Raw genomic sequence first — 22,775 nt, 5'->3', positions numbered from 1 at the left:
TACTATTCTGACACTTGCATTCAAATCAACGAACTTTGCGAATCGATCAAACAGCCATCTAGGGAAACCCACCACCAAAGATACCGCCGCCACCGAAGATGCCGCCGCCACCGAAAGGATTTGGCCAGTTCGAAGGGTCAAGACCATGCAGAATCTTATTCCCAATATCTTCAAACTCTCCCCCGAGTTGTTGGAAAGCTTGGCCAATTTGATCAGCACTGAAGCCAATCTGGCCCAACAAGCCGTTGATCTGGTCAGCACTCCAACCAAACGCCGTCTGAATGGCCGAGGCTATCATCATAGCATCATTACCAAACGCGCTCTGCAGCGCCGACGCCACTTCCTGAGCAGCGAATCCGACCTGCTGCATAGTCTGTGCGACAGCGGTAGCAGACAAACCATAGGCAGTTTTCAGACCGGTGGCTATAGTGTCAGCGGCGAAACCTGCCTCCTTCATAGTAGCTGCTGCCTGGTTGGCGTCTTGATTAAAGGCATTTTGCAAGACGCTTGCGACGTTCTCAACACCTGTGATGACATTCTGCTGGACTTTACCAGCCCACGCGCCAGCTTCATTCAACAGGTCGCCGAATATCTGGCTGGCGTTGCTCTCGATGTTGTTGAGGATGGCGTTGAGGAGATCACTTACGCTTGAGATGTTGACGTCAGCTGTGAAGTCGCCGAAGCTGCGCGTTAGGCCTTCGAAATCGAAGCTACCTCCAACTGACAGCACGATGTCTGACGAGCTGGTGTTTAATGCGAAGTGCGCACCGACCAGTGCCCGCAAGGGCAAAGAGCCTAGGCTTAAACCGCCGATTGAAGGTAGTGAGATAGTGGCATTGAGGCCATATTGGAACGAGGCCGCCAGGTTGTGAAAGTCAGACAGCGTGCAGCTCATGTTGGAAGTCAAGATGCCGCCAAAACCTACGTCGAATTTGATGCCACCCGAGGTGATGTCTGCCTCTAGGTGCCAGTTCTCGACCTCGAATAAGTTTATGGCACCGTTGATATGTAAGAAGGGCGAGGCCAGTGTCTGAATCTTCAACACTGCGCCACCTGGGGGCACCATCTGCTTCATCGTGGCATTTTGGAGTGCCTGCTTCTGCGCAGCCTTGGTAATGATCTGATTGTTCTTGATAGGATTTCCGTTTGCATCCACCTTTAAGCTAACGCCAGCGCCATCTCCCTTGATCGAGAATATGTTGCCCAGTGACAAGGGAGACATCTCAATGTCGGCTTTCACCCCGTTGGTGAGGTCAAGCTCCACGTCGCCGTAGAAGTCGAAGCCAAAAATGTCGGCAGCGGCGCTGAAGCCGTAGCCCATGTTGGAAAGCGACCCGTCAGGCAACACGACGGGTTCCATGGGGTTCTCAGACCACTGAAAAGAGAGATCAGAAAACAACACGGGTACATCCACGGGGCATTGGGCATTGGTGAAGACTGTATAAATGTCCGTCAGGTGCATCTTGGGCACATAGAAGGATATATAGAGAGGATTTGGCACCTCCTCTATCAACTGGCAGACAACCACGAACGAGTCATCATCAAGGGGCACGATGGTATTGCTGGCAGCGTCACCGATGTGAAGTTGACCTGACAAGCCGATTGCTGCACTTGGAGGCTCGAAGATGATTCCGATGCCGACTCCAAACGAGTCAAAGTGCACGCCCTTCATGACTGGTGGCGCTGGCAACGGGCCTTTGTCTCCCTTGATGACAACACCAAAGGCAGCCTCGATGTTGTCAATGGTCATAGACAAGTCAGCTTCAAACTTGTTGTCGAAGATGTCAAACGGCATGTCGCCAGTAACAGTGAAGACGACGAACTTGAACAGTGGGTTGATGTCAATGGTAGCAGTGGGTTTGTTGATGTTCAAGGTTCCCGCGCCTCCAAAGGGTACGTGCATAGCATCAAGGCTGATGGACAGGCGAGTACCGAAGATGTTCAAGCCAACAGCGTAATTGAACATGACTGAGACCTGGAGCTGCTGGACATTGAACAGAGACCCAAAGAACTGCAGTGCCTCATCTGACTGGGCAGGCAGCTTCTTCAGGTCTATCCCAGCTTGAAGAGCGAGGACATCATTATTGGTATTGCAAATGAACTTGGTCACCACAATATCCGGCAAGAATTCCGGCCAAGTTGCGCCGAGCAGTGTGGCGAGAGTGCTAAGCGAGTACAAGGCCTGGTCCATAGGCTTGCCTTTAGACTCAGGTTGCTCTGCTGTGTATGTGATACCCATCATGTAGGTAGCAAACGTACAGCTCTTGTACTGCTCATGCTGAGCGAAGAACTTGTTCACGGGGGTGACTTGTGGCTTTGAGGTGTCTTTCCAGATAGCATTGAATGCTTGAGTGAGCGGGTCGTTCTTATTGTTGGTGATGAAGGTGATGAAAGCCATGGTTTGAGCCATGGCCTTGACATCGGCTTCGCCAACAGCGAATGGGCCAGTGCTCACATCTTGCAAGTAGATGATGCGTGCCAATGGGGAGTTGGACTTCGCATCGCTGACGATCAGCACTGAGACTGGGTGGTGCTTAAGCTGCAGTGAAGTTGTGGTCTTTGGGGGTACAGTTGCGATGGAGGTTAAAGTGCCGAAATAATTGGTTTTGTCTTGGTCACTGAATGAATCGTAGACTATGACGCTGACGTCTAAGTGGTTGGCAAAGGATATTTCGGGGGCAGTAATGGGAGGAGCCATGATGGTCAGATTAAACAGTGTTGGAATAGAGAAGAGGGAAAAGTGAAAGGAAAAGGCAATGATAGAATGGAGAATTGTGATTGTTGCGGTGGTCGTGGTTGATAATTAACTTGCTCCAGGCATGTTACGGTGACTTACATCCCATGCGACTCAGCCCTCTTGTTAGTTGTTTGAGGCGATGACCTTGTGCGGGTATATCCGAACCCGCTTGATACCAACACCCGGGCCGTTCCCTCCGTCATAGGGCGGAGCATCAGCTCTCCTCATCACAGGCGCTATTTGTTCTAGATCTGTATATTTCTGCGAATTGAGTTTAGTACAGACATTTGTGTGATACACGATTATTCCAAGCAGCCACATACGAAACACTTACGAGGCATCCTACTGGACCTTTTCCCATAGACCGTTGTATTCCCCGCTCCACTGACCGGTTGTGCGGCTCATCGTAAGCTTAGGGCTGACTGCTCCAAACCAATAGCGACTGTCGTGGCTGGCTAGTTCGAACGGCTGAAGACACACTATCAATGTGGTCGAGGGGTGATAGGCGGCCCAAGCTCCTTACGTGGCGCTAGCTACCGGAACTAGCGATAATATGTACCGATGGGGGGTTTAGGGCTGCATGCTTCGTATTCATACCGAAAATGGTGGCTCCTTGATTCGTAGCGATACGGCAGTGAGACTAGTGACGAGCTGAATTGGGACGAAAGTCCCGTTTTTCGGCATTTCGACTCCGAATGGGGGCATCCCAACTGCGGAATCGATACTGAGAGTGGTAAGGCGACTGCTGGGTGAAATCGATAGTGAATATTGAGCTGACGGATTTGAATCAATATCGTGAGAAGCGGTCAGATGAGAACGGACTGACCGTATAGTGGCTGGCTGAATACAACTAGAAATCTTACTCTCGGCATGTGTTTCTAGGAGTTACCCCTCATGGTGAGCGATCGGAACTAACCCAGCTATGAGTTCGATACCGAATAGAGTAAGCCCTTTCTTCATCACTAGTGTATCTTGGGCTTACCGACTGGATTAAATGCCGATAATATAGGCTAGCCTACTCGATTTGGTGGTCAGAATGGTGGCTGGCTGAATATCCCTATCCCTATAACGACTGCAATATTGAGACAGGCTTGTGATAGTAGCTAAGGCTGAGCATGTTCAACGTCATCTGACAAAGAATGATTGGTTAGAGCGGTTAACAGTATCCGTGTTACTTTGAGCGAGACTCTGTCACTCCCCGTGCGGGACAACTTCAACGATTCTAGTCAGCACAGTAACATCACCATTATTTCATCTCACCGTTTGTGTCCATACCCGCTACTGTGGCAGAGGATTATATATATATAGCTCCAAAGACTGCACCACTTATATCTAAAAACATTCATCTTTACAATCATCCAACACATCAAAACATCCTTCTCACTTAGACCTTCGCGCTTTTACTCTTCACCCTGAATAATCATGAGTTCCACAACCAATCCCGTCGCCTCAATCACCAACAACTCTGGTGCTTCTGTGGACATATACGATGTCTTCAATCCTAGCACCGACCCCAAGATGCAGGGGCCCTTGACATACACCAAACTGGCCACTGTGCCAAGCGGCAGCACCCAGCAGGTCCAGACCATTCACTTTGCCAGCCAGCTTCAGGCCATGTTCACTGGCAACGTCACAGCACTGAGCGGCACCTTCTACCAGCAGTTTCCTGTTGCTGTGCTTGCAGTCTCCCCCTTTGCTGATTCAAACGCCTTCACTGTTACTAGCAACAATCAGCAGAGCATGGTGGACTCGTTCAAGTTCATCAAGTACACCCAGGCGAACCCATCTTCGCAACTGGCTACGCAGTTCCGCACAGCTCTTGGTGACACGACGAACCAGAAAACTGCGGTCAACAAGTTCTTCCAGAGTACTGGTAGTTTCAAACTGTGCACGCTTAGTACCTGGACTGCGGTTTTCACTTGGCAAGCCCAGTTCACGAACCCCTGGCAGGGAACCTACTACCTCTACAGCCTTGACAAAGTCCCGGCTTTGGTAGCAACACTGGCCATTACCGCTAGCGCTGATAACAGCTCAGCTGTGCTGACCATGGCTGGCACAAACAACGAGAACACGGCGGTGGTCATGGCAGGTGATGGCACCATGTCGGAGCAGAACCAAGGCACTGGGAATCTGTCAGTTGCTCTGACTCCCACCTGGCTGAATGTAGCCCAGACCAGCCAGCAGGACGGCAAAACTGTATCCAACTATGTCATTGGGGCTGCGTTCACGGGCACCATCAACGGGCAGAAGGTGGCCGGCAACCTCAACCAGTTGGCCATCCCAGACCCTTCAGATAGCTCTAAGAACGCTAGCAACAAGAACTCGGCCAACGGATTCTCTCTTAGCATGCTCGAAGGTTTGATCGGAATGTTGACCAGCATCGGTATGCTGTACTACATGGCCAAGGGCCACAAGCAGGCCGAGACCCAGAAGAAGAATGATGTTGAGAAGGACGCCACCAGCAAGAAGGACGCTGAAGACAAGGTCGAGAAAGTTGAGAAGGACTACCAGTCAGAGTCAGTCCCAGATGTGCAAGCACAGGCTTCAAAGGTCGAGGCCACTGTGCCAGAGGTGCAGCAGGGCTATAAGGGGGTCAACCAGGCTCAAGACATCCAAGGCAAGACAGACACCATCCGCCAACAGAAAGAATCCATGAATGAAGTCTTGGAAGGCGGTGCTCCATCCCCAGCCACAGAGGATACAGCCATAAACCTCGCCAAGGCCAGCGATGAAGTCGCCGGCGCAACGGATCCCAACAAGAGCTCAGAGGAGCGCGACGCATCTCTGAAAGATGCCACGACAACCCTGAACAAAACGAGTGAGGATATTCAGACCGCCTTGAAGGACCAGGCTGAAGAGCTTCCGAAGGAGGAGGCTCAGAAGCTGGAGGATGCTAGTGAGGCGATTGACCAGACGCAGAAGGAGGCTGATGCTGAGAAGGAGGTTCAGGAGGAGCAGGAGAAGGAGAATGAGGAGAGTCCGGAGAATGAGGTGGAGGATTCTACCTTTGATCCACCGGAGGGAAGAGAGGCACCCCCTTTTGAGGGAGCGATCTGAGAGGCTACGCTTGTTGAATTGCTCGCTGTTGGGTCAACATTTGAGATACTGTCATTTAGTTGGATAATGTAGATACGATCTATGGAATTTGATATTATAAAGAATGTTCTGACTTTCAAACAACTTCGTGGTAGATCGTAATATTATCTAGAAGCGTTGTATAAATGCAGTGCTCCGTATATCGAGAAATTCCAGCCTTGACATGAAGTACGGGGCTGGGCGATGACCTTGAATTCAGTAAGCCAAGATCGACTTGAGGCTTACGGCTTGCCTGAGATATTGGAATTCGTCAATATTGACACGGCACTAAGCCACGGCTCTGTTTTGATAACTCATTCTATTGAGGTGTCAACTTCATATCGACCAGAGACGATTGGGGCTGAAGGTTCTGTTCACGAGTAATCTTGTGAAATGCCCCTATGCACGATGGCCAGAGCTCGTCAGCCGGAACTGTTGCAGTCGGGGCTATCTTCCCGCAGTGAATGGTGTAGTCTGATATCCCCAATGCTACGGCATAAAAAATGGAATTTTACTCGTTTGAAAAGGAGTGGATGACGATAAGGTTGCTGGAAAACTAAGAAAGGCAGCGTTTAGGTCCAGAAATCCGTAATCGGGAAGTGGGAGAACTCTATCTAGGCACATCATATCACTTCACCATTCCTATCAAAGTGTTCCTGAATATCACAATTTACAAGGTGACATTCGGTAGTTAGACCTCTTCAGAATCGTATCCCCTTAGCCCCTTTCCTCAGGACTCAGCCCCATCGAATAAAAACCACCAGACCCATGTTTATCTAAATTGCAAGCGAGCGCCGATCACTCCAACGGTTCTGGATCCTCGTGGATATAAACCCTACCAACATAGTTTTAGACCTAGCCATAGCCTATCAAAATATTTGGAATAGTCCCAGTGTCGCATTGAATGGAAAGTCGTAGCCGGGGAAGCCGTATAGCTCTTCCTGGCCGTTGGTTCTACGAGAGGGGTATTTAGTCAGTTCATACAAAACTAACCTCATTCCACTCCAATTGTTTCGTTTTGTTTCATTTCTGTATTTCAAAAATGTCTGGTTTCAAGGTGCTCATTATCGGCGCTGGACCAACTGGTCTTCTAGCGGCTCTTGCGCTGCAACGAGCGGGCATTGACTTTACAATTTTGGAGAGGAGAAAGGAAGCGGATTTGAATTGGGGAGCTTCGGTGTGTCTTTGGCCGCAGAGTGCAAGGGTTCTGGATCAGCTTGGGTTGCTTGATGAAGCACATGCGCTGCATTTGCCGATGAAGAAGAAATGCAATCTTAGGCGTGATGGAAGTGTTATGAGTTGGAGTAGCATGATTGAGAACATTGGTCACTAGTAAGTCTACTTCCTCTTGGGTATTTGATGAGCGCTGACGTTTGCAGCCACGGACATGAGTGGATGCTCTTCCAACGTGGCGATTTGGTCAATCTTCTCATGGGTGATCTCTCCGACATAACGAACCAGCTCCTCGTCGACAAACAAGTCACCTCAATCGCCTCAGGCCCCGACGGTGTCGAAGTAAAGTGCGCAGATGGCCATTCCTATAGTGGAGACCTCATTATTGGAGCAGACGGCATCAACAGCACAACCCGAACCTTTGTCGACGACATCGCGCCTGATGCTACAAGTGGTGACTTCACAACAACCTTCTACGGCTTCTACGGCCACGGCACCACTGTATCCAAAGATCTCGAACCAGGAGTCGATTACGAATGTCACTCCGAGGGTTTCAGCTCGCAGCTCATCATGCCGTCGCACGAGAAATACTTCTTCACCATCTACCTCAAGCTCGATAAGCCAACAAACGATCGTTATTACATCTCTGCCGAAGAAGCCGATGAACTTGCAAAGAAATATGGCGATGTTTATCTCGCTCCAGGCGTTACCTTTAAGGAAGTCTGGGCTGCGAAAAACTGGACTCACACAGCTCCATTCGAAGAAGGCGTCGCAAAGAAATGGTTCAGAGACCGTGTCGTCCTCGTCGGCGACTCCGTTCACAAAATGACACCTAACATCGGCTTCGGCCTAAACACAGGATGGCAATCCACCGTCGTGCTGATCAACTTGCTCCGCGACCTTCTTCGCGATAACCCAAACCCGGATATCAAGGAGCTTACCAAGACGTTTGAGGAGTACAAGAAGACACGGTTCAACCATGTTACTAATGATGTTGAACTAGCGGGTACGTCGACGCGCGCGGTCATGTGGGACAACTTTCTGTGGAAGTTTTTGGATCAGTATGTTCTGCCGTATATCAATGGTGATACTATCTTGGCGAAGCTTATGTGCTCGCCGACTGTTCAGAAGGCTTTCACGTTGAACTTTTTGCCGGAGCCGAATTACAAGGAGGGGGAGTTGAAGTGGCATAATAAGCCGGTTATTTTGAAGGAGTAAAGCTGGGGCTGGGCTGGTGGAGGGTTGTTTGCATAGAACCACATAGCATAGCATGCTTTTCATTGAGTTTAATACGTAATGCCTCTATTTAGTCTTCCACTGTGCAATCTTGATTTCCCTTCAAAGCTTTGTAGCTCAGTTCAGCTGTCGCTTCTCGCAAAGCCTCAGCTAAAATTGTCTTCCCATAAATAACATCAACATCACTTGGCTTCGTAAGATCCTTCTCTGCAATACCACCTGGCAAAAAGCATGTACTCATTTCAACCCACTCATTCACAATCTGCGGCGCAAATATGTTGCCGTAGAATTCGGCGAGGTCTTCTTTCTCAACTGCCTTGATTTCAACGTCCTTACCCAGCGCCTGCGAAAATGCCTTCTGTGCGTCCAGGGGAGAATACGGCTCTGGTCCGTGGAGTTCCATGATGTATGGCTTGGTTGGCGGTGTCCAATCGCGAGTGAGCTGCGTGGCCATTGCTTCGCCTATGTCTCTGATGGCGACCATGGCGATCTTGAAGTCGAGTGGCGTGATGGTCGAAAAGAAGAAGGGGTTTGGGCCTTTGAGCGTTTCAACGGACATGGTCCAATTTTCCATAAAGTATGAGCATCTCATGATGATGATCTCGGGGATATTCGTGTTTTTTAGAACTTGTTCCGAGATGTGATTTGTCTTGAGCTCACCCTTTGAAGTTGAGTCAGTGGAGGTTAACCAGCGTTAGCGGTGAGCTTACCACGCCTTCTGAGAATTCAGCACCGACGCTCGAGAGCAAAACCAGTCTTCTCACACAACCAGCCTTCTCAATCGCTGTTTTGACATTCCCTGAGATTCTTTGAGCATGCTCAACGATGTCACGCCCGTCGTAGGCAGGCGGAAGGACCATCAAAACTGCATCAGAACCAGAGAAGTCTAGGGTATCCACATCTCCAACGTCACCTTGAACCGCCGTAAAATTGTTGGTAGAGTTGAACTCGTCGGGGACTTTCTTCAGATCGCGGTACAAGCCTCTGACCTGGACCTCCGGGTTTTGGGATAACAGCGAGCGAATAGCAGCTGTGCTCGTTTTGTTACTTGCCGGTGCGATTATGACGTGCATTTTGGTTCGTTTGGAACAGCAAAGGTGAGGATTGGACAGAGTGGAAATTATCGAACAATACGCTTCTGATGAATTCGTGAATCATACGATGTCATCTGTTTAGTCAGTCAACTTAAATTCACGGTCTTTCATCTGATTCCCCACGTTATTTCGTGAACATTCTCACGCCAGATCTCGTGTCAGTGGCTGGAGAATGACATCACACCACCTTAGCTAACCCTTTTCACACTTAACCCTCTGTGCTTCGTTGAAAGAAAAATTTGCCCCATATCAACACCACCTTATCTTCCTTTCATGTGAGTGATTATGAAGTTATAGATATCGTAAGAGTTGCGGTCTAGAGCCATATCTGCTACAGTCTTCCCACCGATATCAGGTATTCTTGCGTCGATCACCCCCAACCTACCCCGCAAGGCTGCCTCATGAAGTAGAGTCCTGCTGTCCATTTGCTCTTGGGTTTCTCGGGCATGAGACAGCTCTCCGGTTCCGTAAACTTCTGTTCCGAGAAAAGACCCAACAAGAATACATATATTAGCTGTGCGGTTTAGCTTGAAACCTTGAATACGAATCAAGAAATATGGCTTTATGTAGAAGTCAAACTCTGGTTGCTGGATATGGATTGATACTGGTTGCAAGGCCCTTATGTTCATGATACGCGAGAATCTCAACATTCAGCACTCCTTCTACCATGTTCGGATATTTCAGCATGCCTTGCTTCTGAATATGAGGGATATCCGAAGGCGGATAGGCAAGTCTCGGGTATTACCACATTCGGTTAGACACCGCTACCCTCGGGCCCAGGAGCCGAGTCCATCAGCTAACTACGGCATTAAAAGCACATGCTACTGCGAGCCATTCAGCGTCGTATCTGGCCCAGTCGCCAAAGCCAAATCCCCCTCGAAGCCATCAGAAATGTCACAATCAACCGCAAGGGCATTACAACGTGTCAAGGGTAGTTGCAGCCCCTCCTTGTGGCGAGGCCCGCCCCATGGATACACCAGGCGCTCATTTTCTGCCACCTGCTCGAGACGCCTTATGGACACGAGCGGCTTCTCAGATACGCAATTGACTGTCCGAGAAGCTGTCAGTCAGCTGTGTTCCAATTTTCCCAATACCTACTGGCAGGAAAGAGATCAGACCGAACAGGATCCTCAAGACTTCCATGCTGCCCTTGCTAAGGATGGTTGGCTGGGTATAGCCCTCCCCGAGTCCCTTGGCGGTTCCGGCCTAGGCATCTCCGAGGCGGTCATGATGATGCAGACCATTACCGAGAGCGGCGCTGGCATGGCAGGCGCCCAGGCGATTCATGCGAATGTCTATGCCACGCAGCCTCTAGCAAAATTCGGCACAGAGAAGCAGCTGCAAAGCACAATACCCAACATCATCCAAGGCAAATGGCGGGTTTGTTTCGGTGTCACAGAGCCTAATAGTGGTCTCGACACGTTACGGCTGACCACCACCGCTACCAAACAACCAGATGGCTCGTACCGCGTCAGCGGCCAAAAGATCTGGATCACCTGCGCCCAAGTCGCATCTAAGATGATTCTGTTGGCGCGAACTGCTCCATTGGACCCGAAGAAGCCGAGCCAGGGATTATCTCTTTTCTGTATCGATCTCAACAGAGACCAGCAAGGCCTAGACCTGCGCAAGATTAGGAAAATGGGAGGAAAGGCTGTCGATGCAAATGAGGTCTTCTTTGACAATTATAGCATTCCTGCTGACAGCCTCATCGGAGATGAAGGACAGGGCTTCAAGATTATCCTGCATGGCATGAATGCCGAGCGTTGTCTTTTGGCTGGCGAGGCTCTTGGTCTTGGGTACGCAGCTTTAAATAAGGCGGCCGAGTATGCTAGGGACCGAACTGTCTTTCAGCGTCCCATCGGCCAAAATCAAGCTATAGCACACCCACTCGCAGATGCATATATGAAGCTTGAGGCCGCCAAGCTTATGACCTACCATGCCGCCAGACTCTACGACGACAGCAGCAAAGAGGGCTCCTCCCCCGATGCCAAGATCAGCCCTGCTTCTGTGGGCGTGGCATGTAACAGTGCCAAGTATATGGCAGCTGAGGCAGCCTTCACAGCTTGCGAACGGGCTGTCCTGACGCATGGTGGTATGGGATATGCGGCTGAGTACGACGTGGAACGGTGGTTCAGAGAGTGCCTTGTCCCACGCATCGCCCCTGTTAGCCGCGAAATGATTCTTAATTACATCAGCGAGAAGGTTCTGGCGCTTCCTCGTAGCTATTAGGGTTAGCAAGCTTAGGCTCTGAATAATACATTATGTGCTTTGTCGCATCTTGAGCAAGGATGAATAAGCAGCCTGTTGTTATATCCGACCGAAGACCTTGCTAATATCTTTGTGACACGTAAAGGTGCCCTTGCATTTGTGTATTTGGTCTTTCAGAACAAGCTTGAGTCTTGTAATATTGATCTCGGTAAATGAGGCTTTCTCGCCCAGCACTAACAGCCGACTTCGGGATTCGGGAGCCGAAGCTGCTAGGTCCCTGGACACTAATCCTCCACATAAGATTTGGACGATTCCTCGCCATGACAAGTGTATGATCGCACCTTTCCAGTCATGAAACTATTTAACACCTCACTTTTTGGAAATCCACTCCGCCTGGGATGCCGCACCTCTCAAAGGCGATTTGCAAGCACTCTGGGCTCGGACGTTGCCCAACAGCTCTTGAGCCGACTCAAAGATCGCGTCACGACGCGTCGACAAGTCCTAGACGGCAACCAGCTCCAAAAGCTCAGCTTAACTCTCAACCGACGATATCTTCACCCTGGTCATGACATTGCCGAAACAGCACCAGCTAATGGCACGGTTCTACCCGCTGGCTACCATTTGGTCTATTTCACTCCCAACGGAACAGAATTTGAGTTGGGAGTAGACGGAACGGATCGCAGTTTCAATGCTCCGGCGCCCTTCACACGACGGATGTGGGCGGGAGGACGCATGCAATGGGCCAAAGACAGTCCCTTGCGCGTTGGCGAGGAAGTTGAGGAGCGCACCCGTTTGCTTGCTGCCGAGCCAAAGAAAAGTCGGGATGGAACCGAAATGATAGTCGTCACCATTGAGAAGGAGTTTTGGGGCTCACAGGGACTCTCTCTTACCGACCAAAGGTGAACCCTCCTTGTTTACCAATGGCGACTCATGTTAAGAAAGAAAATAGGTCTTGGGTCTTCCGCACAGAGCTCCCGGAGCCTCTTGAAAACACTACAGTGCCTACCAGCTTGGTAACAGTACAAACAAATGTTCAAACTACGCGGCACTCGCCGAAAGGTATGCTAGCCGCTACGGCGAGGCTCTTGCTAATATTGGCCAGGTTATCCAGAGCGCCAGATGACGTGGTCGCCCATATCTCTCTTCCGCTTCTCGGCGCTGACGTTCAACGCGCATAGAATACATTATGATGCGGCCTGGAGTCAGGGAGTTGAGAGGCATCGAGGCCTTGTAGTGCATGGTCCGCTCAATCTTATCAATTTGCTAGACTATTGGCGCGACGTCCACGCCGTTCTTGACGGCACAGGACCAAGCGAGATTACATACAGAGCACTGTCGCCTCTATACTCGGGCGAGCGCTATACGGTAAAGACTAGTCCTGAGGGGCAGTCCAAGGGAACTGTCGAGGTTCTAGTGGAAAGGGAGGGCACATTGTGTATGAAAGCGAAGATTTCAGAATGATAGCTGGTGGCTGAGCGGACGACTGATCCATGTGGGTAACTTACACCATGTGATTTTCCAAAGTCTCCCAATCTAATTGTTCTACGCCCGTGAGTGACAATGATGGATTGTGATATATCCAGTATAGGTCGTCTTCACCCTCCAGCACAATGTCGCCAAGGTCTTGCGCACCGGCCATGACGGCATCTTGTTCTCCAAGAGCATTCACACTCGTCAGGTCCTGGTCTTGTGGCTCACTCGACGCAATGGGCGCAGCTCCCGATGCTTGAAAGGAAAATGGCTGCATAAGCATTTGTGGCTGTGCAGCTTCGACATCTGGCGTCTCTGTCTCAAGAGTTAGGCTGGTGCACATCTGATCGATCTCGGCCAAACGCTTCGTAGCAGCTCGATTGCCCAGGTTGGAGAGGTGCGTCAGGATGCTCCGAACACTCTCGATACCTTGATAGGCCTGAGCTTTGTCAGAGTTGATGATGACCGCGAGAACGAAGATAAAGCCGGTGGAAAAAAGACAGTCGAGATCAAGGAAAGCATGCTTGGCTGCATGTCAAGGTTGTCAGCGGACAGTCGGACAAGCAAAGATAGATATGCTCACCAATGATGTCTTGTTTGCATAGACCATGAAGAATGACCAAGCTCTTGCGGGCTGCTTCGACGCATGTATCTGCAAGGCGGCGAAGAGCAGGGCTCATGGATGTGTACAAGTCGTTTCCTCCGCTGAAGCTGCTACGAGCCATATACAAGAGGATCGGCCGCACTGCGTATATGATGTTCTACCGCCAGTCAATTAAACTCCACACGAGGCTAGATCAACACGGCAGGGCCTTTACCTGATTAACCGTCAAATGGAGGGATGCGGCTGTCCTTGCCGATGACAGTTGTGAGCTGGACAACGGTGCCTCGTTCAGTATGAGGTCGGCAGGGTTTGATCCGCCTGAAATTTCCGCTGGCATCTCATTTTCAATCTTACGGAGCGACTGTAGGATGTCTTGTACTTCTTTGATAAACGTGGCCTCTTCTTGATTACTCTGAGAGTAGATGGCTGGAAAAAGGTCAGTGCGGCGCATCTTCACACGTAGGTGCACATGTTGACTAACTGGTGGTGATGCGGCCTGTGATCTGAGCCAGCTTTGCGTTGACCGCGATGGCAGCAGCAGATTGGTATCCGATCTGGTCTGCGGGCTGGGGCGCAGTGATTTCCGCGTCTGAAATGGACATGGGGAAGCCTACAGCAGCTGCAAGTCTTCTGCTACGGCGTCAGGCCATGGCGATACACACTATACTCAAGGATGACATACCGTTCCTGCATGTAGATAGACCACCAGAGCCGGTTTCGATGCACTGCTTCCGAACGTCTTTGACTTCTGTAAGATCCAGACTTGTGGAGAGAAAGACCCAACGATAGACGGAGGGCTGTGCTCGCCTGAAATGGTGTTAATTTCTGTTGGTAGAGTTGAAGGTTCTGCTAGATTACTGACATAGAGATAAGCGTCGTCTTTTCGGTCTGCGATTTGCAGGTAGAGGGCCGATAGTCCCATCAGTTCTATGCCCAAGACTCCTTGCTTTCGTAGGCTGCTCAGATCGGGCATGCGCTTAAGCGCCTCTTTGAAAAACTCATCGCCCGGTGGCTTAGACATGTCGTCCCACTTGGCTTGAAGAAGTCTCCCTATTGCAAAGACGAGGAGACACTCAGCATACCATAGCTCGGTCACTCCAGTATCAGCGGCGCCATCATTGAAGAGGGAGAATAAATTATCTGAGAAGGCTCTAACGTCGAAGAGCTGCTGTGATATACCCACGTTTAGGACAACAATGTTCAGCATGCTATGTGCGTCGTCTTCTGTAGGCCAGTACTTAATCTTGTCTATGCCTAGCCGGCTCTGGCAGATGGATCGTGGGGTAGCATCAGCAGGCCGAGCAGAGACTGGGCCTGGATTTGGCCTCGATCGTTCAATTAAGAGGGTTCTTAGCTCAGAGCTAAACGTGTCGCTCGAGGAGAGAGAGGTTCCAGGCGCAAGAGCTGGGTAACGAGAGGTCGATTAGTTAGCATGGTCTGATGGAAGCAGGAAAGCGATGCTGCTTGGCTTACCTCTCGGTTCCCGGGTTGGTCTTGGGCTCAATGTCGTCGCTGCGGGTTCGACAACCTCATGATGTGGAGATCGAGGAGATAGTGACGGCTGCTGCCGTTGCTGTTGCGTATGTTGGTCATTGCATGAAGCGTTACCTTGCACATGGATTTCGGACAATGAAGGCGGTCTCTGAGCTGCAGGAGATGGCAAGCTGTGTGCAGAGGCAGGCTGCCCGGAGCCTGCTTGGCTTGTATCTTTGATTAAGTCAGCACCCTAAAGCAGGGAAATGCGATGTGATGCGATGCCAAGTACCGTCACGATTCTCGTATTGTGCCACTCTCTCTTCCAGGTTTCGTATGTGGCTGGTGCAGTCAGCAGAGCGCCATCTTTCGGACTATGCAATGCATGCAGCGTACGTGACTGAATAGAGTCTCCGCCGAGACGGCCGAGTGAAAACACAGTCTAGGCCACGTTTCACGCAGTATACGCAAGGCCGCGTGCCGGAGCACTTGACTTTCTTGTCACGGCACATGAGGCAAGCTGTCGAGGTGCGTGGGCCGATGCCGACGCCGTCACCGCGTCTCGGTTTGGTCGGCGGCGGTCTCTGGTCCGGCCCGGGACCGTCCTGGATCGGCGTCTCATCCATACCTTGGCGATCGATCACTTCCGAGATATCGGCAACAGAGAGCGGAGGTATCGAGGTCAACGAAGCTTGCTCATTCGACATTTTGTTCGCTTGGACCGGATCCAGGAGCTACTCTAATTCCGGCATCATCGGATGTCGTTGCCGAAATAGGCTTTGCCCGATTTGGTAAAAGTGACCTGAATATGATATACTATACATCTTGGTCTTTTGTTGTGCAGGACTGGAAATGCGAATATCAGACAATTCGTCTTATTCGTGGATCTCAGCAATGTCGCTTTCTACTCATCTTCGTCGGGCATTACTGTATGGTGCGTGCGGGATAGCGTCTCTTCCATTGTATTGATGCTACGCAGCTGACAAGGCTCACCTGGATCTAGTCCCTGGGTCGTCGCAGAAAATGCTGACCAAGTCGAGCAATCTCTCCGTTGACTCGGTCATTTATGACCTGGAAGATTCTGTCACTGCCGAGTCCAAAGAGCTGGCTAGGGGACTGGTCGCAGATCATATTGTCGCAGACGCTATGCAGAGGTCTGTCCGAGGACCGAAAGAGGTAGCTGTGCGCATTAATGCAGTGGAAACTGGTCTTGCACTACAAGATATTCAAGCGGTATGAGTTTGGGGCTCGATCTGCCTTTTGCTTGATACACTGTGCTATGCTAACAGTTAAACAAAAGATCCTCAAGAACATGGATAACCTCGATACAATTGTCGTGCCCAAGGTTCAGTCTACAGCAGATTTGCATTTCGTTGCCGATGTGATCCGTCATGTTGCCCCTCAAAGGGAACTCTTTAGGCCTCCGATGACCGAGTCTTCCCAGCAGACGGAATATGCACCTCGGCCACGGCCCATACATGTTATAGGCTTGATTGAATCTGCCCTGGGCCTTGCCAATATATTAAGCATATGCCAAGCGGGCCAACGACTGGGATTGGTAGGGCTCGGTTTTGCTGCCGAAGATTTCATGGCCAACCTAGGGCTTTCGAAGCTTCCAGATCGGCGGGAAGTTCTCTTTGCGCGGTCCGCAGTCGTTAACGCGTGTCGAGCCTATAATCTTCCTTCCATCATCGATATGGTGTCTGTAGATCTGGCACATGGCACCGCTTTGGAAGAGGAAATCAGAGAGGGCCGAAGCCTTGGCTTTACAGGCAAGCAAGCCATCCATCCTTCTCAGGTCGAGGTCATACAGCGTGCCTTCGGCCCATCTACTGAGGAAGTACAATGGGCGGCAGAGGTTTTTGTGGGGGATATGGAGTCGCAGAAACAGGGCAGAGGCGCTTGGAAACTCAATGGTTGCATGATTGATGCGCCCGTCGTCAAGACGGCCACGGCATTGCTGGAAAGAGCTAGGGCATGCGGCATAGATGTCGACACTCATATCGCAAGATGCAAGGTCGGTTCCTTGGAGAAGAGGATAAATACATCACTGTGATGCTGGCAGTTTTAAACTGCTGTATGACATCTTGTGGAACTCTATATTCCTGGTATGCGGAAGCAAATACTTTGACTTGGTAGTGTATCGGTGACTTGCAAGTCCCGGCCTTGTTTACCTACGATCAGCAGTGTATGTTACGCTAGAAGAAGCTGCCTATGAGAAGTGAGCATTCACATATTTTCAACTTCTTGGCTGACCAAGAGCGGCATGCCCCAAACTTGTGAAGCTGTTATTTCCTGATTTGGCGGTGGTTTATAGATACAGAGCGGTCATTTGGAAGTCAATCAGAGGAAACGTCGACCGTCTAATTCATATTCTAGTAGCTAGGCTGAACTACAGCTTTTGGTCAGCTCAGGGACCGCTTCAAACAAGTCTGCCACTAGCCCTACGTCGGCGACTTGGAAGATAGGCGCGTCCGGGTCTTTGTTGATTGCTGCAATCACCTTACTGCCCTTCATTCCAGCAAGGGGCTGGATCGCCCCTGATATACCGATTGCCATATATAGCTCTGGAGCGACTACGTTTCCAGTCTGGCCAACCTGTAAGCTGTTGTCAGCAAATCCACTGTCAACCGCCGCACGGGATGCGCCAACTGCGGCCCTCAGAGAGTCTGCGAGAGGGAGAAGCACTTGATCGAAGGCCTCCTTTGACTTAAGTCCCCTTCCACCCGAGACAACTCTCTCAGCAGTTCCCAGCTCAGGTCGATCGCTCTTGACCAAGTCCTCCTGTACCAACTCCGCACTGCATGGGGTCTTTGAGCTGGAGTTTTCAATGCAGGTCTCGATAGGGGCGGGGCTGTCTGCGATTTCTGCAGCCGGAAAGGCTGATGCGCGTACTGTGAGATATTTAACATCATCGCTGGACTTGATTGTCATGACTGCGTTGCCGGCATAGATTGGCCTCACAAAGAGTGCTCATATTAACCAATGAGTATAGATCGCAATGGATGGAGACACCCTTGAGACTCACCATCTTCAGATTTGACCAATGTCACGTCCGTGATAGGCTGGTGGCCGTTGAGTGAAGCAGCGCGTATCAACGCGTCTCTACTGAATACCGAGTTCGCTGCCACGACGTGGGTGTATTTTCCCTGCTCGGCATGACTGGCAACTATCGCTGCGACGTCTTCGGGGAGGCGCTGATTCGAGTCTGTGGTCAGTGAATGATCAAAGCGAGATGGTGCATCAGTTATTCACAGCATGGTGTTGTTTTTGGCTGTCAGCAATGACCCTGTTCCAACCTTTGACTGAGGCTGCCTCCTGTGCGGCTCCCGTCGAAAATCCTCCTATCAGGAGCGCAGTGACGGGGCCCTTAAGGTAGGCGGCAGCGGTTATTGTGCGTGTAGAGTCAGAAGACAGTTGCCCGTTGCGAACTTCTAGGATTGCCAACGTTGAAGCATTCCGGCGGCTGCCGCACCGTATAGGGTAGTGCACTTTAGACAAGCATGCCCTGACGGTCCGTGCTGGAGCGTTCATGTTGATTTTCTAGATACCAAATGCCTGAGCTGCTTGATTTACCTGTGAGGTGGCAGCCCAGGCAATATTTGTCACTACGAGCTCGAATTGTACTACGTCAAAAATACTTGCTTGATGCTAATCGATTAATCACAATTGTCAACTTGTTCGCGTGGATCTTTTTGCCGAGTCACAGTGGAATGGCTCGGAACCGGCCTCGGATCTACGGCCCGAATCAGCTCGGTCTTGGTGGGGGCAAACAGTTTTGGCTGATTGGTTCACGCTCCGAAATCTATAGCTGCTCGGCTCGGGTACCATTATAGCACTCTTACTTGGAATTTTGCCCTAGCATAAGGAATAATAATTAGTAGCAGAGCGGTTGACAAGAAACCCCAGCATAATATACACAAACGCGTGATGAGTCGACCACTTCGAATCTTGGTTCCCCTCAAACGGGTTATTGATTATTCTGTAAGAGATAGACTCTGTGACATGATATTCATTTGCGAACTTGAAAGTAGCTAAGAATGTTAGGTGAAAGTACGTGTCCGAAAGGATCTCCAAGGCGTTGAAAAGAACGGTGTCAAGCACTCGCTCAATCCGTTCGATGAGTTGTCTGTGGAAGAAGCGGTAAAGGTTGTGTTGTATTTTTAGAGTGCCGAACTCAGCATTTGAATCTCAAGGTGTTTTGTTATCTACTTCAGAACATTGAACACATCATCAAGGAGTGCTTTCTCCTCAGCATAGTGAAGATGCTTGAGACCTGTAGCCGGGCTGGCGCTTGTTCCACGACCCGCAAAGAGCACGCGACGTCCAGCAAGGTGGTCTGTCTCGTCAAGGACTGCGTTTAATCGATCGCGCATATAATGCCACGCTCCACCGTTGTATTGCTCCTCTTGTGCCCAAACAATCGTCTTGGCATTCTTGTACTGATCAAGAATGGATTTTACCTCGGCCCAGGGGAAGGGATGAAGCTCCTCTATTCTCGTGATGGCCACGTCCTTGATGCCTGCCGCTTCTCTATGCTTCTGGATCGCTGCATATACTTGTCCCGAGCAGAGAACAACGCGCTGGATGGATTCTGGGTCCTCAATCGAGTGGCCGTGCTCAGGATCAGCGATGACTGGTTGGAATGTTGATGAGCCAGTGAAGTCAGCAATATCAGAGCGTGTTAAGGGGTGGCGAAGAAGCGACTTTGAGAAAAAGATGACCAGTGCTATGACAATAGTTAGTAAGTAAATAGTAATGCTTGGTTTACAGAAACACTAAGAGATCTTGGGGCAATTCAATAAGCTGGCAAGGATCATTCACGGAAAACACATACGCTTTCTGTACTCTCTTGCCATCTGCCGACGTAAAACGTGAAAGTAATTCGCGGGCGTAGTCATGTAGACCAATCCCATATTGGCATCTTGATGAGCACGCTCAGGTTCAGATGGATATAACCTACCCTCCTCCGAGCAGAGCATCAAGAAGCGCTCGATGCGGGCAGAGGAGTGCTCGGCGCCTTGTCCATCATAGCCGTGAGGCAAAGAGAGGACTAGGCCAGACCGGTCAAGCCATTTTGTCTCGCCACTGGCAATGAAATTGTCAATGATGACCTGTGTGTTATTTGCGAAATCCCCGAACTGAGCCTCCCACATAACGAGTGAGTGAGGATCGGCCAATGTCACGCCGTACTCAAAGCCCAGGGCACCAAACTCACTCAATGGTGAGTTCTCGACCTCGAATCGTGCCTGTTTCGGGGAAAGATTGTTCAAGGGTGTCCAAGACTCGCCAGTCTCCTGGTCGTGTAGCACAGCATGGCGCTGTGAGAATGTTCCCCGTTGGACGTCCTGCCCTGTAAGACGTACTGGATAGTTCTCCAGACATAGGCTTCCGAAGGCTATTGCCTCTGCGGTAGACCAGTCGACTGTTCCGTTGTCCAGGGCCTTCTTGCGACCCGCAAGGATTCGTTCCAAGTTGCTATGTAGTTGGAAACCACTTGGAACGCTTAGAGCCTTGGTAGCCACCTGCTCAACGATCGTTTGGTCAATGGCCGTGGTGGCGGGCGGTAGGATATGGTTCTTCAGACTCTCCGGAGACTTTAGACTCTGCCATGGGGCTGTGAAAACTTCCCGAGACGAGACGAACTCCTTGCTGGTGTCGTATATATCATTCAGACGGTTCCACACAATCTCGCGCTCAGCATCGATCTCTTCTATCGTGAACGAGCCTTCGTACACTAGCTTCTGGGCATATTTCTCTAATGACGGTGTCTGTGCAGCAACCTTCTGGTACATCAGAGGCTGTGTAAAGCTGGGCTGGTCGAATTCGTTGTGGCCAAACTTCCGGTAGCAGATAATATCTACAACGCAGTCGGTATGAAACGTTGCCCGCCAGTCAGCCGCTAGTTTGCAGAGGAAGACAACCGACTCTACGTCATCAGCATTGACATGGAATATGGGCGCATCAACAACCTTGGCAATGTCTGATGCATAAGGAGTTGATCTGGAACAATGAACATCCGTAGTGAATCCAACTTGATTGTTAACAACAAGCCGAATTGTGCCACCTACATCATAGGCCGGTAGGCGGGATAGGCCGAGAGTCTCGTACACAACGCCCTGTCCTGCAATAGCAGCATCGCCGTGAAGAGTGACACACATGTTCCTCTTCTTCTCCAGGTCGTTGTTCAATCGCTGTTTTGCAAATGCCTGGCCTGTGGCAACGGGATCAACAGCCTCGAGATGCGAGGGGTTCGCAAGAACAGAAATATCCACAGTATGCCCATCTGGGGAGATCCGCTGGCCCTGGTGGCCAAGATGGTACTTGACATCACCAGCCATGTTTCGCAGCATGTCCGAGCGAACCCGCCCAGCGAATTCAGCAAATATCGCTTCTGGTGCCTTTCCATACACAGTACCAAGCATGGTCAGGCGCCCGCGATGACAGCTGCCAATCGTGATATCTCGCACACCATGGACGTCAACGCTGTGGTCAATCATTGACAAGACACCAGGGACGAGTCCTTCAGAGCCATCCAAGCCGAAACGCTTCTCGTTGGGAAACTTTGCAGCTAGAAATCGTTCAAAAGACGTCCCCCAGATGAGGCCATTAAGAATTCGACGTTTCTCCTCTAACGAGAACTTTGTCGGGTTGGGTATCTCAAGACGGTCCCTTAACCAGTCACACTTGGCACGGTCTGGGATGTGCAGAAACTCAACTCCATAGCTGCCGCAGTACCTCTGTTCACAGGCCGATATAATGTCGCGTAGCTTCATTGACTTTTTGGTCTCCGTTGCGAAGCGAGGAAGTATGCCGGGGCCGAGGTTGAAATGGCGGTCCATGTCCTTCTCAGTAAATCCATAGTAAGATGGCTCAAGCTCGACGGCGCGTGCGAGACCACCCACGTGAAAGGCACTGGCCCGTTCACCCAAGGGATCTGTTTTGGCATGGTAGTGTCCCCGGGACTGATAAGCACGCACCAAATGCTGGACTTTGAGATGCAGCAACACCTCGGCTGTCTGGCTGGAGTCAAGCCCGGGTGCGGCCAACGGTTGACGAGAGGATAGAAGTCCTGGTGGTGGCTGGAACGCCTCAGATGCGGGCCTTGACCGGTCTTCCATGTTGCGGAAGTATGTCCTCCAAGAGACATGAACAGACTCTGGATCCTGTTTCCATGACCTAAACATCTCGTCGATGTAGTTGGCCGCCCCTCCCTGTAGGAATGAGTCGGAGGTGGTCTGGATAAGCTAAGTTTTAGCAGCTTGCATAAATCTTGTATAAACTTTCCCTTTACTTACCGGCGATGAATCTTTATCTAAATTAGATGTTCTAGTCATGGAGGCAATATCTTGGAACTGGTGGTGAGCAATACGGCTCTCGTCCCTAGTCAATCCCTCTGCGGCCGATGCGAATGTCCTTTGAGTCCATGGTAGATTTTCTGGCTGCATGCAAAAACACAACGCGGGTCTGACTATGGAGCGGCGGAAACCAACAGAAGTTACACCATGATACCGGAACTTGAAGGTTTCTCGCGCTAAGATAGTTTTCTGAGCATGGAGCATCGTCGTTGGCAGAATGCGTGTTTCTCAAAGCTTGGCAATGCTCTCAAATTTCTCGGGCGCAAAGTAGAATCAGATAAGATGGAACCCCCAGGATTGCAACCCAGTCAAAACAGAAAGTGAGTGACCTTGGTGAGTGGTCATGG

General features: G+C 50.6%; 10 protein-coding genes across 10 annotated transcripts; 5 read left to right on the top strand and 5 right to left on the bottom strand.

The window, feature by feature from the left end:
* Nucleotides 1-58: 58 nt before the first annotated feature.
* FMAN_03904 (uncharacterized protein) lies at nucleotides 59-2,698 on the bottom strand (the record flags this gene model as incomplete). The annotated part of the gene is made up of 1 exon (XM_041824184.1): nucleotides 59-2,698. One exon carries the CDS (start codon nucleotides 2,696-2,698, stop codon nucleotides 59-61), a length of 2,640 nt encoding a protein of 879 aa, XP_041689690.1.
* A 1,461-nt stretch (nucleotides 2,699-4,159) lies between these two features.
* FMAN_03905 (uncharacterized protein) lies at nucleotides 4,160-5,794 on the top strand (the record flags this gene model as incomplete). The annotated part of the gene is made up of 1 exon (XM_041824183.1): nucleotides 4,160-5,794. One exon carries the CDS (start codon nucleotides 4,160-4,162, stop codon nucleotides 5,792-5,794), a length of 1,635 nt encoding a protein of 544 aa, XP_041689689.1.
* A 1,060-nt stretch (nucleotides 5,795-6,854) lies between these two features.
* Nucleotides 6,855-8,203, top strand: FMAN_03906 (uncharacterized protein; the record flags this gene model as incomplete). Its single annotated transcript, XM_041824182.1, has 2 exons — nucleotides 6,855-7,144; nucleotides 7,192-8,203. The coding sequence occupies 2 exons, from the start codon at nucleotides 6,855-6,857 to the stop codon at nucleotides 8,201-8,203; spliced, it is 1,302 nt and encodes a 433-aa protein (XP_041689688.1).
* Nucleotides 8,204-8,291: 88 nt separating this feature from the next.
* Nucleotides 8,292-9,294, bottom strand: FMAN_03907 (uncharacterized protein; the record flags this gene model as incomplete). Its single annotated transcript, XM_041824181.1, has 2 exons — nucleotides 8,292-8,882; nucleotides 8,932-9,294. The coding sequence occupies 2 exons, from the start codon at nucleotides 9,292-9,294 to the stop codon at nucleotides 8,292-8,294; spliced, it is 954 nt and encodes a 317-aa protein (XP_041689687.1).
* Nucleotides 9,295-9,936: 642 nt separating this feature from the next.
* On the top strand, nucleotides 9,937-11,544 carry FMAN_03908 (uncharacterized protein; the record flags this gene model as incomplete). The annotated part of the gene is made up of 1 exon (XM_041824180.1): nucleotides 9,937-11,544. One exon carries the CDS (start codon nucleotides 9,937-9,939, stop codon nucleotides 11,542-11,544), a length of 1,608 nt encoding a protein of 535 aa, XP_041689686.1.
* Nucleotides 11,545-11,874: 330 nt separating this feature from the next.
* On the top strand, nucleotides 11,875-12,984 carry FMAN_03909 (uncharacterized protein; the record flags this gene model as incomplete). Its single annotated transcript, XM_041824179.1, has 3 exons — nucleotides 11,875-12,422; nucleotides 12,473-12,582; nucleotides 12,626-12,984. 3 exons carry the CDS (start codon nucleotides 11,875-11,877, stop codon nucleotides 12,982-12,984), a joined length of 1,017 nt encoding a protein of 338 aa, XP_041689685.1.
* Nucleotides 12,985-13,024: 40 nt separating this feature from the next.
* Nucleotides 13,025-15,777, bottom strand: FMAN_03910 (uncharacterized protein; the record flags this gene model as incomplete). Its single annotated transcript, XM_041824177.1, has 9 exons — nucleotides 13,025-13,521; nucleotides 13,577-13,754; nucleotides 13,812-14,023; nucleotides 14,079-14,227; nucleotides 14,280-14,404; nucleotides 14,460-15,001; nucleotides 15,071-15,304; nucleotides 15,363-15,412; nucleotides 15,467-15,777. The coding sequence occupies 9 exons, from the start codon at nucleotides 15,775-15,777 to the stop codon at nucleotides 13,025-13,027; spliced, it is 2,298 nt and encodes a 765-aa protein (XP_041689684.1).
* A 187-nt stretch (nucleotides 15,778-15,964) lies between these two features.
* FMAN_03911 (uncharacterized protein) lies at nucleotides 15,965-17,126 on the top strand (the record flags this gene model as incomplete). Its single annotated transcript, XM_041824176.1, has 3 exons — nucleotides 15,965-16,004; nucleotides 16,050-16,303; nucleotides 16,371-17,126. 3 exons carry the CDS (start codon nucleotides 15,965-15,967, stop codon nucleotides 17,124-17,126), a joined length of 1,050 nt encoding a protein of 349 aa, XP_041689683.1.
* A 326-nt stretch (nucleotides 17,127-17,452) lies between these two features.
* On the bottom strand, nucleotides 17,453-18,604 carry FMAN_03912 (uncharacterized protein; the record flags this gene model as incomplete). Its single annotated transcript, XM_041824175.1, has 3 exons — nucleotides 17,453-18,042; nucleotides 18,099-18,267; nucleotides 18,326-18,604. The coding sequence occupies 3 exons, from the start codon at nucleotides 18,602-18,604 to the stop codon at nucleotides 17,453-17,455; spliced, it is 1,038 nt and encodes a 345-aa protein (XP_041689682.1).
* A 674-nt stretch (nucleotides 18,605-19,278) lies between these two features.
* On the bottom strand, nucleotides 19,279-22,632 carry FMAN_03913 (uncharacterized protein; the record flags this gene model as incomplete). Its single annotated transcript, XM_041824174.1, has 3 exons — nucleotides 19,279-19,799; nucleotides 19,908-22,308; nucleotides 22,369-22,632. The coding sequence occupies 3 exons, from the start codon at nucleotides 22,630-22,632 to the stop codon at nucleotides 19,279-19,281; spliced, it is 3,186 nt and encodes a 1,061-aa protein (XP_041689681.1).
* Between the last annotated feature and the right edge of the window lie 143 nt (nucleotides 22,633-22,775).

This window comes from Fusarium mangiferae, assembly GCF_900044065.1.
Source record: "Fusarium mangiferae strain MRC7560 genome assembly, contig: FMAN_scaffold017, whole genome shotgun sequence".
NCBI lineage: Eukaryota > Fungi > Ascomycota > Sordariomycetes > Hypocreales > Nectriaceae > Fusarium > Fusarium mangiferae.
The sequence above is the reverse complement of the archived record's forward strand: the minus strand, read 5'-3'. Positions and strand labels throughout refer to the sequence as shown.